Raw genomic sequence first — 18730 nt, forward strand, 5'->3', positions numbered from 1 at the left:
TAAAACTCAACGTTGCACTTGAATCATTGGGTCGAAGGAAATCCCCATGCTGGGATGGTTTAACTATGGAATTCTTTCTTCAGTACTAGGATAACCACTCTTTCTTATCATCAATCAATCATGGTTACATGGTAATATGCCATCCTCTTGGCAAGAGAGGTTAGTCAATCTGGTGCCAAAAAACAAATAAGTCCAAATATCTCTGATTGGCGGCCTATTACATTGATGCCTATGATCTATAAATTGATCACTAAAATGATCACGGCTAGGATCAAAACAATCTTGAATAGGAGCCTACATTCAACACAATATGGCTTTGTCCCTAGATGACAAATCACAAATAATATATGTAATGCATATGTGAGAATAGAATATGCCAAACACACAGAGCAAGATGTCTTATTATTGATAGATGTGGTGAAGGCCTTTGATACCGTTCAGTGGGATTACATTGCTGCAGTATGATAAAACTTGGGTTTGGAGAAAAAAATGTGTAATGTCATTTACTGACTATACCAAGACAGCACAGTACAGTTCATATTGGGCAAAGAATTGTCCTCTCCCTTGGTATTGGAAAAGGATTGTCCTCTCCCTGGGTATTGGAAAAATCGGTCAAGCAGGACTGCCCTTTGAGTGCTTTGTTATATGCAATTGCCAATCATCCTTTGTTACTTTATATAAATAAACTCATTGACAATGGACAACTACATGGGTTGCAGCTGCCCCCCCCACAGGGTCATGCTTTAGTAGCTCAAGCTTATGCCAATGAATCATTCTTCTCCCATAACAATAAGGCGCATGACCTCAGTGTACTTATGCAAGCTGACCCCTAAAACTGACTGACAATGGACAACTACATGGGTTGCAACTGCCACAGGATCCTGCTTTGGTAGCTCAGGCTTATGCCAATGACTCGTTCTTCTCCCCTAAAAATAAGGCGCATGACCTCAATATACTTATGCAAGCTCTTCAACTTTTTGGTGAGGCTGTAGGGGTATTCATAAATTTCAAGAAATCTATATTATTGCCCTTGAAGGAGGCCCAATGGCACAGCATTTTATGGCCGAAAGATCCTGCCACCCATTGACATTGTTCGGCACTTGGGACATCCATTAGGATGGAATGTGTCTCACTGAGATGCCACTGAATGGGTCATTCAAAAAGTGCAAGAAAAATTAGATTACTGAAAATTATCTATCTGGCCTCTTCATGTGCGGCTTAGAATTGTACAATCTATTCTCATAGCATACATTCAGTTTTTTCTTGCCGCTTTTGATACGGTCAAAAAAACAGATTGCTCGTTTTTTGTCACAGACAATGGAAGTGGAAGTACTGTGGAAGACAAAGCATCATAAAAAGCACTAAGACTTCTAAGATATGAGAGGGTCTATTCGCCCAAAATGCATGGTGGACTGAATGTTCCTAATATTCATTATCATGTACTGGCAAGAAAAGCAACATTACTATATTGTACAAGAACAACCTTGCGCAATCATGGTGGCAGCAATGTGTACAAAGTTTCAAACATGCTCATTTGGCAAATGGCAGTTACAATATTGGGATATGCTATTTGGATATGTGTACCACAAGATTCGTGGCTCCCCATACACAAGCAGATTGATTGCTGACTAAAAAGAAGTGCTACAATATCTACATTGGTCTGGAAGGCCCCCACCGATAGGGAATTCATTGAGGCATGAAAATATACATTCTTATTTCTTGCCTATTAAAGGAATATGAGATGTGCACGATGTCATATCCCCTGAGAGACATGTTTTATCTTTCCCACAGACTCAAGGACGATGGGATTTGGGTATGCATTACACACATCTGTGGCAACAAATTAGATACCAACTGCAGCCCTTTGTGAACGTGTTACATGACCCTCATCACAGTAGGCTGGAAGATTAGATACTACAAAGACAAGAGACTCTTGTTAATTTCCTTTCTCACAAATCACAACAACAAGAGTCTACAGATTGATCATTCCGCAACCTTGGTTCTCGAAGCATGCAAACATGATATGGCATATGAATAAGTCGGCAAAAAGATGGAAACAAACTTTACAGAAAATTTGGAAAAGCAGGTTCGCACTAAAACAGCGAGTATTCTTCTAGAGATGTATAGCCGTAGTTCTCCCTATTGGTAAAACTTTGGCAAAAAGAAAGAGTATTGTTGCTCAATGCCGAAGGTGTTCATGCTCTGATGAGACCATCCAGCACTTGCTATGGCGATGTTTTGATACCCAGGATTTCATGCATACTTTATGTGTGTTTGATTGCCAGATTTCTTGGTACACATTTCTCCAGGAACTTTTGGATTTTTGGCAAATATGAGAGAAGGCTAGCAAGTATGGTTCCATTTTCGGAATGGACAAGATTTTGGGCTCACTTTGGATTGCACGCAATTCCAGTCACCCTTGATTGGCAAGTATTATTACATTCGTCAATCATTGCGCCAAACCTTATATGACTGGTATCGGCTCCAACATCTAGACTTGTTTCTCCAATGTTTTTAGTCCTTGTGAATTAATGAGAAACACTCCCAGGATGGTGTTTCTCTTTGTACGGTAAAGTAATAGAACAATGGTTTTACCCAAAAAAAAAAAAAAGTGTGTGCACTTATATGAGAGACAAATCATGCATTCACCTGCAAACCCTTCAAGACATGCACAAAACTTAGAGATGTGCGATGACACTAAATTTGTCTTTTACCTGTGCGGGACTTAATCCATTCCAGGGCTGCTGAAGAGTAAAAATCTCCCATAAAATTACACCAAAACTGTAAACATCTGACTTCTCATTCGATAGTTCATCTCGTAGAACCTCTGGTGCCATCCACTCAGCCTAAAACGCAATGTCAAAACACTACTAAGGATTCATCAAGCGCACAAGAAAGGTTCTAGGATAATGACTTAAAGATCAAGAATGTTCAAAGGTTCTAGGATAATGACTTAAAGATCAAGAATGTTCATGCGAAATGTATGAAGTACCGTGCCAGCTGCAGAACGTGAAGACAAGAATGTCTTTGCTTTTAGGCGTGAAAGGCCAAAATCGCAAACCTGAAACCAGACCACTAATCAATGATTTTATCTTTAGCTTAAAAAGTCAAAACTTTTGAAAATTGCATGGCTTGTGCTACCCACTTTAATGACAGTCTTTTTCCAATAGAAATTTTTTTGATTTACCTTCACTGTCCATGTCTTGTCAACCAGGAGGTTTGGTGACTTCAAGTCTCTATGCACAATTGGAGGATTGAGTCGATGAAGATAATTAACTCCTTTTGCCTACAAGGCTCATTTGAGATGTATAAGAGATTCACTGAATCCAAACAACTAAACACAGCCAAGATAAACAATCCAGTTTTTGATATAAACATACCACATCAAGTGCCATTCGAATGCGACGCCTCTCATCAAGCAGTTCCCTCATACCAGGTCTATGAAGAAGTCGAAATAAACTGCCTCTGAAGATAGACACTCAAAAAGAGGGACATACAATGAATGAGCATGTTCCCAGCACTCATGAGTCTTCTCTATCTTGAAGCGTGAAAAAAAAAATGAAATAAGATTATACCTAGGAAGATACTCTGTGACGATGGAAAGATTAGGATGTTTTGTAACTGCACCCATAAAAAGCACCACATTTGGATGCCGAGTGCGTTTCATTATTGCCACCTACATAACCAGGTAACAGCTTGTTCAAATGCATGAACATTCTTGGTGAATACCAAGAGCATGCAGCACTTTTCAGATTGCCACAAACTTGAATGAAGCACAAAGCTTTAAAAAAACCCTTGGCCAGAAATACGGTAAACAATAAAAACTCACTCGAAATGAATGTGAATGAGGTCGCACACCAAATGAACCACAACCATGATTGTACTAGCTTTTACCTGCCTGTATAAACTTCTCTTTCAGATCGCATTGGAATTTGGCTTACACATGATACTACCCAAAAAAATGCTAAAAGACACAGCTTCTTCCGCTACAGCAAGACCCTGTATGAAGCAGTTTTTAAGACTTGTATCTTCATACACAGGACCATCACATCATTGGATGCTGCTGACAAGTTCACAGATGTATGCTGAGATTTTGAAGTCAGCCAAGCAGCACATGCCAGTTAAAAGCATCAAGAAGACCAACATCCTCACACTTTTTTTCTTACTCAACTCACATTGGAAAGAGGATCCAGTTACAAGGGGTGGAAGATGCCACTGCCTCTCACTAGAGAGCTTACGGTATTTCTTCCGACATTAGAAGAGATTTTGGAGCAGCTTCCATCTGCAGAAGGTATCTTTTTTATTCTCACTGGTTGTCCACAGGAATCTTGCAGCAGGCACCTTGCTTGCAATAGCCAGTCATCCCACACCCTACTGCATATGCAGTGCCCTCTAGCATATGACCCCCATGAGTCCCAATACACTGCTTTAGGGATTACCCAAAGGAACAGCACATTTGGTGGCGGATTCTTCACCCTTTCACGATGGACAGTGCAGCAGTCCATTTCGTTACTTGGAACACCCTCACCTAGCGCATCAAGTTGGGCTGGCACTTCACTTCAAGGTGGACAGCACGGGCCAAGTGCTGACATTGTCCAACATCCAGATCCCTACCATCTCTGCTTAGTGATTCCACGGACTCCATTCACCCCCACAGTTAGTTCTTGGAGCCATAGCTGCCTTCCTCGCAATTGGAGCCCAGGACCTTTTTTCTCCAAAGGAGCCGACCGCATTGCCTAGCACTACAGGCCCCCATGTAGCTATTCCTTCAGCCCCACTGCTGTAGTGTCCCTCCAAAAACGGTTAGCCATGGAGGGAGCGCGTGTTGTCATCTCCTGTCTAGATTTATACACCAGGGCCTTTGTTGTGGGTGTGCCCGCCCTTATGAGGTGTTTTATCATTTTTCCTCACTCCCCGCATTTTTCCCCTATTTTTCCCATTTTTCTGTGGCTTGGGAGGCAGCCCTGAGTTGGCAGGAGGATCCATTTGCTGGCCGACTACATCAGATGTGTGTACTGGAGCTGGCCAACTGTACTTGATGCAATCGTGGACCCTCAGAGCTGGCCGACTGGCTGCATGCTGCTGGCCGACTATAGATGCAGTCGTGGAGCCTTTTTTCAGCAGGCCGACTGCACATGTGGGGGCATATAAATAGGCCCCCACCCCCATACCACTCAATGTATCATATCGGGATCTTGTGTATATCAAAGCAGAGTTACACGCCTACATCTCTCTCTCTCTCTTGTGCTGTTTTTTCTGCATGCGTTTTTTGCTCGTGTTCCCAGATCTGGTCATCATCTCCGCTGCGTATTCTGATACCTATCTAGAGCCTAGGGCTCTGATACCTGATGAAACCTGTCAACCACCCCCTCTGAGTCCGGAACCACAAAGCCTGGAGAAACCACCTCCTTCTGCAAGTAATCACCTGACACCTGCTTGGCTTTCCAAGAGGTCCCCGTGGAAAGAACATCCTCATCTACTGGAGGTTCTTTGTCCCGAATACTACGAGACATCAGAGCATAAGTGACCTGTTCAGCTTCCTCTGACTGACGAACACAAGAACTACCAACTTCAGTACTGGAAAGTTCCTGCCAACTGCTTCCATCTACTGGCAAGCTATCCACCATCTCGTCCTGGAAAGCCCGCACCTGCAGCGTATCCACACTTAAGTGGCCAGGTGGCCATTACCAAACTGCCACTCATCACAAACATGAGGACCTTGGAGAGAGAGTGCTGAAAGCTTGTAAACTCCATTCTCCACTCCGCATTCCCAAACCACTTGGCCTGTTGCTTTGTCCCGGAGAGCAACAAAATGCCCATCAAACTCCACCCGTACGCCAGTCTTACAAACCTGATGCACTGACAACAGATGAAAACCAAGTGCCGGAACATACAACACCTAGGAGGAATGCTTCCCCCCTCCGCCATTGGGAACTATCTCCATCCTGCTCTCACTGTGAACTAGGATAGTGGACGTATCCCCAGTAAGAATATGACCAGAAAGCCTGCAGAGATCCTGTAAACCGGAACGAGAAGGAGTCATGTGCCTGGAAGCACCACTATCGAGAATCCACTCCCGAGTATCCGTTGCGGAGAGTCCTCCAATCTCCTCCCTGCCTGAAGAAAATAAAACATCGGTGTCCATCACCTCCAGGTACACAAAAGCCGGAGTCTTCATGATTGCTACTGAGGAATCTTCACCCTTCTCGGTCTTCCACTTGGGACACTGCCTCCAATAGTGGCCTTTCTCGCCACAATCATTACAGGTTCTCTCTGCCTTCAGTTTCTCGCGGTCAGCGTCGGACTTCTTCTCAGAAGACTTCTCCGATGAAGCCTTCCCTTTGCCCGAGTTACGGCCTTTCGACCGTTGGCCAGTTAAGGCCTCCGAACCTCCACCCTAAGGAGGGTTCGTGAATCGTTCCTCCTGGTCCAGGACCTTGGGCACAAGCTCCTCCCACGTGATGGTGCTGAGCCTGCCACTGGTAATCAAAGACGAGTAAAATGCTGAGTACGAAGAGGGCAAATGTGACAGCAACGTTATGTCCATGTCCTCTGACGATATCTCCTTCCCAGCCTGAAGAACTTCCTGCTGAAGAGCCTGTAGCTTGTTAATATGCTCCCGCATCGTCGACGACTTTGCAGGGCTCATAACCCGCATCTGTACTTCCAAGGAAATCCTCTTCATGGGCGATACCCTGTTGTAAAGAGAAGCCAAATGCTGCCATATATCTCTGGCCAGCGTCATATGCTTTACATGATTGATTACCTGTGGTGTGCAGTTGAGGAAAATAAACGAACGGACCCTGGCGTTGACACGATCCCACATCTGTGTCTGGGCCTCCCGGTCCTTTCGGGTTGACGGTAACTCCCCTTCCTCTACTTCCGGCCATGGAACACCAACAACGACGAAATCAGCAAGGTCGTAAGGATCCAGAACAGATTCCATCATAACCTTCCATATGCCGTAGTTGCTCCCGTCCAACTGACGGTCCACCGAGAACGTGGGGAGTGTCGGGATCTTCACATGTCTCTCGGCCATCTCAAACAGATCTGCCATTGCGGGGATGTACTCTGAATAGGGTGGGTGGGTGGGAACAAAGAATTAAAACCTGCAAGTGGCTGTCCAGCAAATCAGCCCGCCTTCAAGTTTCTCTTGCACCTTCTCTTCCCAATCAGCCCAAAACAGTCCACCAATCAGCAACACAGCAGTCCCCCTCTTGCTCACACAAATCCCAAGACCTATCTAGAGCCTAGGGCTCTGATACCATGTCATAATACGCAGCGGAGATGATGACCAGATCTGGGAACACACGAGCAAAAAACGCATGCAGAAAAAACAGCACAAGAGAGAGAGAGATGTAGGCGTGTAACTCTGCTCTGATATACACAAGAAGATCCCGATATGATACACTGAGTGGTATGGGGGTGGGGGGGCCTATTTATATGCCCCCACATGTGCAGTCGGCCTGCTGAAAAAAGGCTCCACGACTGCATCTACAGTCGGCCAGCAGCATGCAGCCAGTCGGCCAGCTCTGAGGGTCCACGACTGCATCAAGTACAGTCGGCCAGCTCCAGTACACACATCTGACGTAGTCGGCCAGCAAATGGATCCTCACTCCCCACATTTTTCCCCTATTTTTCCCATTTTTTTGTGGCTTTTGTGGCTTGGGAGGCAGCCCTGAGTTGGCAGGAGGATCCATTTGCTGGCCGACTACATCAGATGTGTGTACTGGAGCTGGCCGACTGTACTTGATGCAGTCGTGGATTTTCAGAGCTGGCCGACTGGCTGCATGCTGCTGGCCGACTGTAGATGCAGTCGTGGAGCCTTTTTTCAGCAGGCCGACTGCACATGTGGGGGCATATAAATAGGGCCCCGCCCCAATACCACTCAGTGTATCATGTCGGGATCTTCTTGTGTATATCAGAGCAGAGTTACACGCCTACATCTCTCTCTCTCTTGTGCTGTTTTTTCTGCATGCGTTTTTTGCTCGTGTTCCCAGATCTGGCCATCATCTCCGCTGCATATTCTGACAGCGCCCCCCCCCCTTGCGCGGGTCTTCGCCCCCTCCAGTTTTTGTACATTCCACATCCTTGGAGGGTTGTAATCTGCCATAGCACAGATGTTTTCTCCTTAATACTAATGGAAGGATCCTTTAATGGGAGGGAACATGTTGTGAGAAAGTGCCAGCTTTCTTTCAAGAACTTTGGCCCTTTCATCAATGTCATTACACGATGTGGATACAGAGCTGGTATTTACCAAGCAGCCGATTATGCACAACTGACTCTAGTCCAGAAAACCCAAGGCATAGTTGTTAAAACGTCACAACCGAGCCAATGAGGTGATAGCTCAAGTGGTGAAGGTGTTTGCCTAGGACCAAGATGTCATGGGTTCAAAACCCCCCTTGGTGCTTCCTCGGCAGCATCGCCTACGTGTGGGTAAATAAGCGCCTATGGACGGTGAAAAATCGGTAACTATGGGAGGATCTTGGGCCAAAGGCCAGTTGGGAAAAAAAAGTCGTCACAACCGATGAGAGAGAGAGAGAGAGAGAGAGAGAGAGAGAGAGAGAAGACAAAGAAGAAGATATATTAACATCTTGCAAAAGACCCAACCGGTCTATGAGACAAAAGGTGTAGAATGTGTCCATGGAATCTCATAATGGAAAAAAAAGACAACATAACCCAAAAAAAAAAAACTAACACTAATCCCTAGGTGAATGTAGATATGTATGGATCATCATCGGCATCCTCATCATCGTGCATACAAAGTGGGTGTAGAGGATGGGGGGGGGGGGGGGGAGAGTGGAGAGGGAGCTATCCATCGAAGTGTGGTAGGGGTCCATAAAGGATGAGAGAGAGCGAGAGAGCACAACTTCATAATCAGGTTGAGACCTTGCCAACACCGAGTTTTGACAAACCTGAGAGAGAACCTTGCTGTATGGTAATGTAGGAGCAACACGATTGGTGGACAATGAGAAAGTCTTGATTCCAGGACATAGTTTTGCCAAATCAACAAAATCTGCCAGACAATATTGCATAGTGGCCCGAATGAAGCGACTTGATAAGCAGGTGGTCAAGTTACAAGCATCGTTCAGCATATGCATGTATCATGAATTTAGGGAAACGCCAGGTTAGGGCTACATTGGCCACATTATTAGCCCTGAGTAGACTCGATGCCTTGTGTAGAAGTGAGTTCAGGATTAGTATAAGTGCTTCCTTCAAAACATGTTGCCAAAGGCATCCCGCCTCTGACAGAGTCACACTTGCAGTGAGAGAAACAACATCCAGACATCCCCAAGGGGCATGAATAAGTGTGGGTGAGTAGTCTTTGCCCACTATTTGCTATATTGAGCCAAGAAAAACGAGGGATTGATAAAACCCAAATCGCTTAACTAAGGAGCGCCAGGAAGCATTAGTCAAGACTCAAAACAAATTTCATCAATGAGTTTTATCCCAAGTTCCAACACGTTTTTAAGGTTTTGATGTCAGTTCCAACATGTTTTTAAGGTTTTGATTACTTTGACTAAAATATTCACAGCTTGCATGACGTGACATAGATGAAGCTGCCAAAACCCATGCATGTTTTTGTTGCGGCCTGATGCTAATATCCTTGAGTTCAACTGTTAGCGGCCACACATTGTTTGTAAATCAATTGAAATTGTAATGATCTAAAGGGCATCACTTACTTCTCGCATGAACTCATTCAAGCGCTCTTCAAAAAAATCTTGCTCGGCGAAGACTTTAACAGCTACATCCTGGAAAGAAGTATTACAAAGACATTGACAAAGAGGGAAGATAGTACACTCTCTCTCTCTCTCTCTCTCTCTCTCTCTCTCTCTCTCTCTCTCTCTCTCTCTCTGTGTGTGTGTGTGTGTGTGTGTGTGTGTGTGTGTGTGTGTGTGTGCACGTGCGTGCGTGTGTGCAGTGCAGCCTATGAGACCGGGCAAACACTACACATCTGCTTTTGGAACTGCAATGGGTACCTTGGAAAAGGGATGCAGACACTGCGCTTTTGGCAGAAACTTAGGAACATGACGCCCAAAAGAACCCACCAAGCAGCTCATATGTAGTGCACTCTCTATGGTGAGCACGAAACAAAAACGAGGAAGAGGAAACAGTGGTGCATAGAGGAAGGTTTTCGTGAGGATATGCATAAGAGATATATCTGGGTCACCTTAGATAAACATTTGCAACTACCTGCTTTCCAAGAGGAGACAGCCAAAGAGGGAGCAATTCCCTCCTTTCATACAACTTTCTTTCCTCTCTAGAGAGTTGATATCTGCTTTTGTGCGAATGTAAATATTTTTGAAAGCTTAAATCTACTTGCACCCTAGGACACTTCCAAGCCATCATAAGCAGTCAACAAAATTACAAGAAGAAGCACTATGACTTACAGATCCATTCCAATCAGCCCGATGCACTGTACCAAATGAGCCTGCCGCATTAAACATGTTACATTGCATAAGTGTTAATTATCGAGATAGAGAAAAGGCTGCCACAAAAAACATCACAAGTATCGCAAACAAAAATAGACCTGCACCGATGCGCTCCTTCAGGTTCAGTTCATCCCAGGCAATGTCCAAGCCATCTGATGCAAGCGATTGCTCCAAACTCCTTGCTTTCATCAGAGCTCCTCCCGTTTCCTCTTGAAAATCTATCCGCCTCTCATCCAGCATGTCCATTTCTGTAAAAGAGCCTGGCACAGGAGTGGTGAGGCCAGGTTGATTCTCAACTTGCAGCACAGGCTGTTGTGGTATGGCATCGATGTTAAGAACTCCAGAAGAGATCAGATTATGTACGTTATGGTTCTTTTGAACCCTGGAAGTATCATGTGGTTCAGCAAAGGCCTCTCCTATCTTCCCCACGAATTGCAAAGGTGGAGATGATAGATTGCTGGTGAAAGACCTTGCTTTAAGTGGATCGTCAGGCTTATCACCTGAAGGGCTAGCCCCCTGATCACTAGGTGCAACAGTTCTCCCGCCTGCCAAAATTTTGCTGGACATGCTCTTTGGACTGCTCTTCCAAAGAGCATGATTGTTTCCTCCCTGCCCTGCACAACAAAAAACCACATAAGACTACGATATGCTACAAAGGGAAACTCCCACACACTCACGCTATAGAACCCTTCTTGATTTTTTTTTGTCTTTCATACAATCATAAAAACGGGATTAACACTTACCATGTTTGAGACCTAGCGAACTCTGCCAACTAAGCTCACAACCAAAAGTTTCTGCCCCTTTGAAACTTTTAAGAGAACGCTGCCATTCCAGTTCACTGTGCCCAATCGTTTCTGACAATTTCAACTCTGGTAGCCGTAGAGGTGAAGTTATTGTTGGCAGAGGTTGGCTCTTGAGGAAAGCAACAGGATTGCTCAAGTCCCCTGGACTACTAATCAGATCCACTAAAAACTCCCTGCAAAAGGATAGCACCTTAAACAGCCCATAACTTGTCCACTTGCATTACACAGTTCTAAAAAGTTTACCTTTCAGCCCCACAAAAAACAAGACATGAGACACCATCATCCTGACCACAATATTTACACCCACGGGCTATCCGACAGGGGAGATTTAAGCTATCAGCCAAAGCCTGCAACAGCATAACAAGAATTGAAATTTCCATTGTGTCCATCCTAAAAATCCATCAGGTTTCAACACATGTTCATTGAAAAACCCTTAAAAGATAGCCCATATTGATCAAGCACAGTGACCAAACTGACTTAAATTAATTAGGCAAGAATTAGGCAAGAAATCCATGGCTAATGAGTCAAGGTAATAGCACAACTATTTGCAATTAGAAGTACTCAACAATAAGCATGAACGAGGACACTGGTTCCATTGATTGAATCACAAATTACAAGAGGCCAAGTCCGCATTTTACAGTCCCCAATGGAGCTGTATGTATCTCATCCACCACCATTCCCTATACATCCAGCTCATATACACCTTTTTCACCCATTCTAGATTGTTCTTCACCTATTTACAACTTACCGCACAACTCTAACCTTTGAACAAGACACCCATACGATTCGGCATTGTTATTTGTCCCAAATTTCAACACTCTCTTTCAATGGCAAACTGGAAGAGATCACAATAATCTTGTGCTACATGCTTTAATGGTCATTGACGCTTGTACGGAAATGATCCTGTCGAGCTGAATCTCGAGCACATGTACCATGGTCCATCAGATCCTCAAGCACAAGAAGGCCCATGGTAATCCCACTTGTTGCCGACATCTTGCGCACTTCAATTTCCAACCTTGGGGTTAGTCTTCATGCCAATTAGCCTAGATGCAACTAGGCCCAGTTTACCCGAGTAGAAGGGATGTGTAAGGAATGTGGTTTGAGCACAAAAGATTGTTGGTGACAAAACTTTTGTCACAAAGTTGTTGATGTGGTGTTTTGTTGCAGAAGTATGTTCTTGGAGTGCACAAGCATGGATGTGAGAATATTTGCATGATCCAATGTTCATGATTGACACGCAAGGAATGCAAGGACGGTACTGCCTTTTATAGATCAAGATCTTACAAAGAGATTAGAATTGTCACATAAATAATGTTAGGATTTGTGTGGGCTTAAGCTAGGGATTAACATAATGATAAAAAGATTATCCTAATCTACTTTAATTGAGAAGCACGAGAGGAGGACATCTTGCACGACTACTATACTTGTATTAATAAGAAGCCTTTAAATAGGCTTAAAGATACAATAGAAACTATATGCTATGTTGTTATCTGTTAGCATGAGTTTGCCAAGTGTCTACACATAAGGTGCCAAGTGTCTACATAGTGGCCATTCACACTCACACACTTTTAAGTGTGTTCACATTCACACACTTTTAAGTGTGTTCACAATTGTTACAAGAAAGCATCCCTTAACAAGAGAGGGTTCCCACACACACACCCAACACACTCTTTCACTTTGCTATTTCTCCTACAATTCCTCCCTAGAGATTACTTCACATGTGAACCTTCACTTAGCTCGAGTGTGATGCGTGCATGCAAATAGATCCTTAAAAATTTTAGGCTTGGAGTGTTCTTCATTCCATAGTTCTACAATTCAAAGGATTAAAACCTTAAGGCTGCACATTGTGCGTCTTTCCGGATTTCCTCCTTTCCCTGAAGATGGACTATTTATATTTTAAAAAAAGGGATACCTAGCTCACACTTGATTGTGACAAGGGCCTTCAATACATTCTTCATAATGAGGAATGCATGAGATTCCCAATCCATCACTAAAATTATGCCCACTCCTACAAGAGGAGTGACCATAACGTCACACACAAACTCAATATCCAAATTAGCCAACTTGGCACCGTGGGCCTCGTACATAATGGTAGTGCTCATACTGAAACTCGCGGCGGGTGCCCGGGGGACTAGGGCCTTTGACACACTTGTTGATACCATCAATGCATATTAAAACATTTAAACATGGCCAGAGCCTTAACACATATCCATCATCACTTTGCATAAAACATAAAGCTGGACAAAACATCCACAAATGCTGAAAATGGAGCTTGCACGTGTGACACCGCATAGAGGCCGGAATGGGCCATAACACAGCCCAACACGAGGCAACCAAGCCGGAGGCTGTAGAAATGCCGAGCCAACATATAATCCATATACCTCCGTGTGGGTACTGATTCTTCCCCAAAAACCACGGGTCTTCATGCAATAGAAAGGGTACAACAAGTACAACTCTCCATTCAACCGGTACAGCCGGTACAATGGCTGGTACAACCGATACAGTGGCTGGTACAGTAGGTATAGTGGCTGGTATAACCAGTATGGTGGCTGGTACAGCAAGTACATAAGCTGGTATAGCAAGTACAGTGGCTGGTACAGTCGGTACGGTGGCTGGTACAGTAGGTACGGTGGCTGGTACAGCCGGCACGATGGCTGGTACAGCAAGTACAACAAGTACAAATGCTGGTGCAACAAGTACAATGGCTAGAAATCATAATAAATGATTAAATACCCTTGCCTTCAGTATTTCTTCGCGATGGAAGCCTCCAAAACAGTCCCCAACAGCCAGTATTCTTCATGGGCAGCCTTCAAGAGAGAGAGAAAGAGAGTAGCCATCATTAGGGCAGCCTGTAACGGTGGTAGAGGCTAGTGTGCAGCAAGAGAGCCTCTTTTAATGAAGAGAGAGGGCTCCAATTTATAGATTTGGGCTCTCACTTTGATCCATTTTCTAACAAGTGTCAGGCCACTTGTCTCACTTTGGTCCACTTTCTTGCCACATGTCCCAATCTAAGAGATGGGTCCTTCCATAAACTTTATCTCTAAAAATATCCCAACTGGTAGACATTCTGTCATAGGCACTTTGCCAACTCTTGGTATCTGCTCAATTCCAGATGTAATGACGCGAACAGAATTTCCATCAGAGTCGGGCCAAAAATAGCAACTCTCCTAAATTTTAGGAGTGTGGTCCTTTGTATTCTAGGATAATCCCCCATTCCCAAAGCTTGTACTTTCCAAATATTTAAACATCCTCGAGTCCACCAGACCCCTTTCAGACTGGGAAATGTCCAGGCTGGTGACATCCTCCCCAACTTCTTAAAAGTTGTCCGCAACTTTAAGCTTCAAGCCATATATTCAAGATATAATCATGTCCCATCGATTGGGCGAGACGAGATAGTGTCAAAAATCCAATATAACTGAAGAATCCATGTCCCAAAGAAATGGGCGAGACTAAATAAGTCTCCATAATACCCATATCAAAATCATGTCCCAAGATAAATGGGCGAGACAAAAGCAGTCCCATAAGTCCAAATATCATAATCCATGTCCCAAGATAAATAGGTGAGACAAATCAATCCCATAAGTCCAGATATCATAATCCATGTCCCATGTAAATGGGCAAGACAAAACAGTCCCATAAGTCCAGATATCATAATCCATGTCCCAAGTAAATGGGCGAGACAAATCAGTCCCATCATGTCCACTTTACCACTTGCACTCCGTGTTGGTACTCTGACCACACACCTTGGATGACAGATGGGCTCAAGTAACAAGATAAAACAATCACTCGCAGGCATAGATAACCTGGTGTTCCATAAGCATTTCTGCTACACAAAGTTTATAGGCATTTTGGCCACCAATAGTTTGTAGGCATTTCGGCCACCAACTCACACTACCCTCTCAAGTGCCCATGTTCCCTTCCATCTGCTCTCTATTGTTCCACCCACACATGGTAGAAACAATCTTCAAGAGAGCACGTAGGACAAGAGAACACTACACAGGGTATGTTGTGCTTGTCACTACCCTTTGAAGTGCCCATGTTCCCTTCCATCTGCTCTCTATTGTTCCACCCTCACATGGTAGAAATAATCTTCAAGAGAGCACGTAGGACAAGAGAACACTACACAGGGTATGTCAATCATGAGTTTCATAAGTCCAATGCATCCCAAATAAAGGGAGCCAAAAAGAATAATCCATCCCAGTAAAAGGGAGCCATAAACAATGTTTCCCTGAAACCATCTCAAGGCAAACAACAACACCTTTCGCCTTGCATAGTTATACAAGGGTTAGTGAACATCAAAAACACTTCATAGCAAAAGCACTAACTTTGCAAACTCAAAGTATACTTAGCTTTTCTTTGCCAGGTTGGTCATGAAGCCAAAAGAAATATCTCATCACCATATCCTTAAGATATCCTGAGATATATCTCCATATAGCTTGCCTGAAAGCTTGATAATATAATCCACAATATCCATATGGAAAGAGTGCTAAACGTGAGCACATAAAGCCAACTCCACACTTCCAAGATAAAATTCTGTGAATTCATAAATCCTTAGATCAACAAGCTGTCTACTGCTCATGCTCTTGCTTAACAGCACTGATGGTAAGTGTGATCCCCACTTGAGATCTTTTCTCTTTCTTATTGATAGAAGGAAGCCTCTGCTTCCAAGAAAGCCTATGCTCTGATACCAATGTAACTCGCGGCGGGTGCCCGGGGGACTAGGGCCTTTGACACACTTGTTGATACCATCAATGCATATTAAAACATTTAAACATGGCCAGAGCCTTAACACATATCCATCATCACTTTGCATAAAACATAAAGTTGGACAAAACATCCACAAATGCTGAAAATGGAGCTTGCACGTGTGACACCGCATAGAGGCCGGAATGGGCCGACCCCCCCCCTTAGAGTATTTTATTACCCAAGGAGAATAATATCATGTACAAGCTTTAAGGGCCTTACTCTCCCCACGGGAGATGCCGGATTATCCAAATACAAAATGCCATAACACAGCCCAACACGAGGCAACCAAGCCGGAACATAGGCTGTAGAAATGCCGAGCCAACAATATAATCCATATACCTCCGTGTGGGTACTGATTCTTCCCCAAAAACCACGGGTCTTCATGCAATAGAAAGGGTACAACAAGTACAACTCTCCATTCAGCCGGTACAACAGGTACAATGGCTGGTACAACCGATACAATGGCTGGTACAGTAGGTATAGTGGCTGGTACAACCGGTATGGTGGCTGGTACAGCAAGTACATAAGCTGGTACAGTAGGTACAATGACTAGTATAGCTGGTACAGTCGGTACGGTGGCTGGTACAGCAGGTACAGTGGCTGGTACAGCCGGCACGATGGCTGGTACAGCAGGTACAACAAGTACAAATGCTGGTGCAACAAGTACAATGGCTAGAAATCATAATAAATGATTAAATACCCTTGCCTTCAGTATTTCTTCGCGATGGAAGCCTCCAAAACAGTCCCCAACAGCCGGTATTCTTCATGGGCAGCCTTCAAGAGAGAGAGAAAGAGAGTAGCCATCATTAGGGCAGCCTGTAACGGTGGTAGAGGCTAGTGTGCAGCAAGAGAGCCTCTTTTAATGAAGAGAGAGGGCTCCAATTTATAGATTTGGGCCTCCCATGAGCTAAAATGGCAAGAGAAGGCTACAATGACAAGTGGAGAGCCACACAATAGCTGAAGTGACAAGTGTGAGGCCACTTGTCTCACTTTGATCCATTTTCTAACAAGTGTCAGGCCACTTGTCTCACTTTGGTCCACTTTCTTGCCACATGTCCCAATCTAAGAGATGGGTCCTTCCATAAACTTTATCTCTAAAAATATCCCAACTGGTAGACATTCTGTCATAGGCACTTTGCCAACTCTTGGTATCTGCTCAATTCCAGATGTAATGACGCGAACAGAATTTCCATCAGAGTTGGGCCAAAAATAGCAACTCTCCTAAATTTTAGGAGTGTGGTCCTTTGTATTCTAGGATAATCCCCCATTCCCAAAGCTTGTACTTTCCAAATATTTAAACATCCTCGAGTCCACCAAACCCCTTTCAGACTGGGAAATGTCCAGGCTCGTGACACATACCAATGCCAAAACCTTCGACTATTCTTTGTACCGAAGTGAGGGGAAAGCCGGCACAACCAACGGCCTACTCTATGATCACGTCTTGTGTGTTGCTGCTAATAAAGTACGACAACACACTAACCATTAATATGCCCATGGCATTTGAGCAACTCATTCCACTCATACTCCTGATTATCATCCCCCTCTTGATAGCTCCCTGCTAACAATAGCACATATAGAAAACTTGAGAGCTGCTAACGATGGTGGGTCTAGGGAACCATCTGTGGTTGGTAAGCAGCCACAAGCTAACTCACCATTGTTGCCAAGGGAGGGGTTGGGGCCAGGTTTGAAGTGTTTGACTTCTTCGAGCATTGCAAGAGAGCATTCCCTACAGTATGGCACTAGAAACATTTATTTTCATGCTGGTAATGTGACTTTTTGGTCGAGTTCAAATAGCCACCAACTTTGCCTTCCTTGGCCTTGTGATCTTGAGTAAGCTTCAGTGTAGGTGTGGCGGTCTTGGAATTGGAAACTTCAGAAGACTACCCTCAGGTTGCCTCCAAGTCTTGTTGTGTAATATGCGGAAGCTTCGGAGAAGAATCGGTAACTTCAATACTCAGAATTCAGCACTCTTTTCGCGACGAAAATTAACGCACAAACTGAAAGGAGATGTGCAAAAAATAGAGAGAAAGAGGGAGAGATGGAGAGGACACAGTATTGGGTCCAAATTACCCTCTGTAGGGCCCCCACCACGGATGGTGTATTTGCTTTATTAGAATGATGAGAAATCTGAAAGAAAATACAGCAATCTTGGACCTTTTCTTGGCTGGGAATACCTTGCCCTTGACCTGAATCCTTCACCCCTTAGCTTAGCACCCTCTTGGCTTTGTCTAGCCTCTTATGCTTGAGCTCTTGGTGGAGAATTATATAAATGAATGGGATTGTGGCCTCCACTATTTATACTACTTCCCAACAGCAGTCGGCCAGTAGATAAACTGGCGGCCAACACAAATGTCCCACGACTTGTGAAAATTCAGCAATAAATGCTGGAAAAATCACCTAAAATGCTGCGCATTACTCCCTAGATGGCTGGGCATCATGCGCCTGCTTCCAGAGTGCTGGGCACAGCCTTTGCCCACAATCCAAGGGCTGGGCAGTATGGGTTGCCCCATACTTGCCCTACAGCCATGTAAAGGCTGTAAACTCTTGGAATCTGCCTTATTCTTGCCCTAGGGCTGTCCTACAACCCCTCCATGGCTGGTGGGTTCAGCCTAGGCCTTCCTGGCCCTCATGGGGGTGGTTCTATACCATTCCCATGCCCACACTAAGATCCGGGGTAGCCCTATGGGCTGGCCCCTTGTCCTAACCACTATCTACTCAGTAATCTGGCCCGGTACCATACCAGATACT

The 18730-nt window shown here is 44.4% G+C and overlaps 1 protein-coding gene across 2 annotated transcripts in view; it reads right to left on the minus strand.

The window, feature by feature from the left end:
* LOC147623932 (serine/threonine-protein kinase CTR1-like) overlaps positions 1-18730 on the minus strand; it is a 41770-nt gene that overhangs the window by 12865 nt on the left and 10175 nt on the right. For both annotated transcript variants that reach the window (XM_086820575.1, XM_086820576.1), the window contains exons 5-14: positions 11480-11583; positions 11177-11409; positions 10532-11047; positions 10392-10432; positions 9684-9752; positions 3576-3676; positions 3381-3465; positions 3188-3286; positions 2993-3061; positions 2715-2846 (exon numbers count right to left, since the gene is read on the minus strand). In XM_086820575.1, coding sequence (XP_086676701.1) covers positions 2715-2846; positions 2993-3061; positions 3188-3286; positions 3381-3465; positions 3576-3676; positions 9684-9752; positions 10392-10432; positions 10532-11047; positions 11177-11409; positions 11480-11583 — 1449 coding nt within the window. The remainder of the gene's footprint in view (positions 1-2714; positions 2847-2992; positions 3062-3187; positions 3287-3380; positions 3466-3575; positions 3677-9683; positions 9753-10391; positions 10433-10531; positions 11048-11176; positions 11410-11479; positions 11584-18730) is intronic.

This window comes from Cibotium barometz, chromosome 26, assembly GCF_041138505.1.
Source record: "Cibotium barometz isolate CiBa-2024 chromosome 26, ASM4113850v1, whole genome shotgun sequence".
NCBI lineage: Eukaryota > Viridiplantae > Streptophyta > Polypodiopsida > Cyatheales > Cibotiaceae > Cibotium > Cibotium barometz.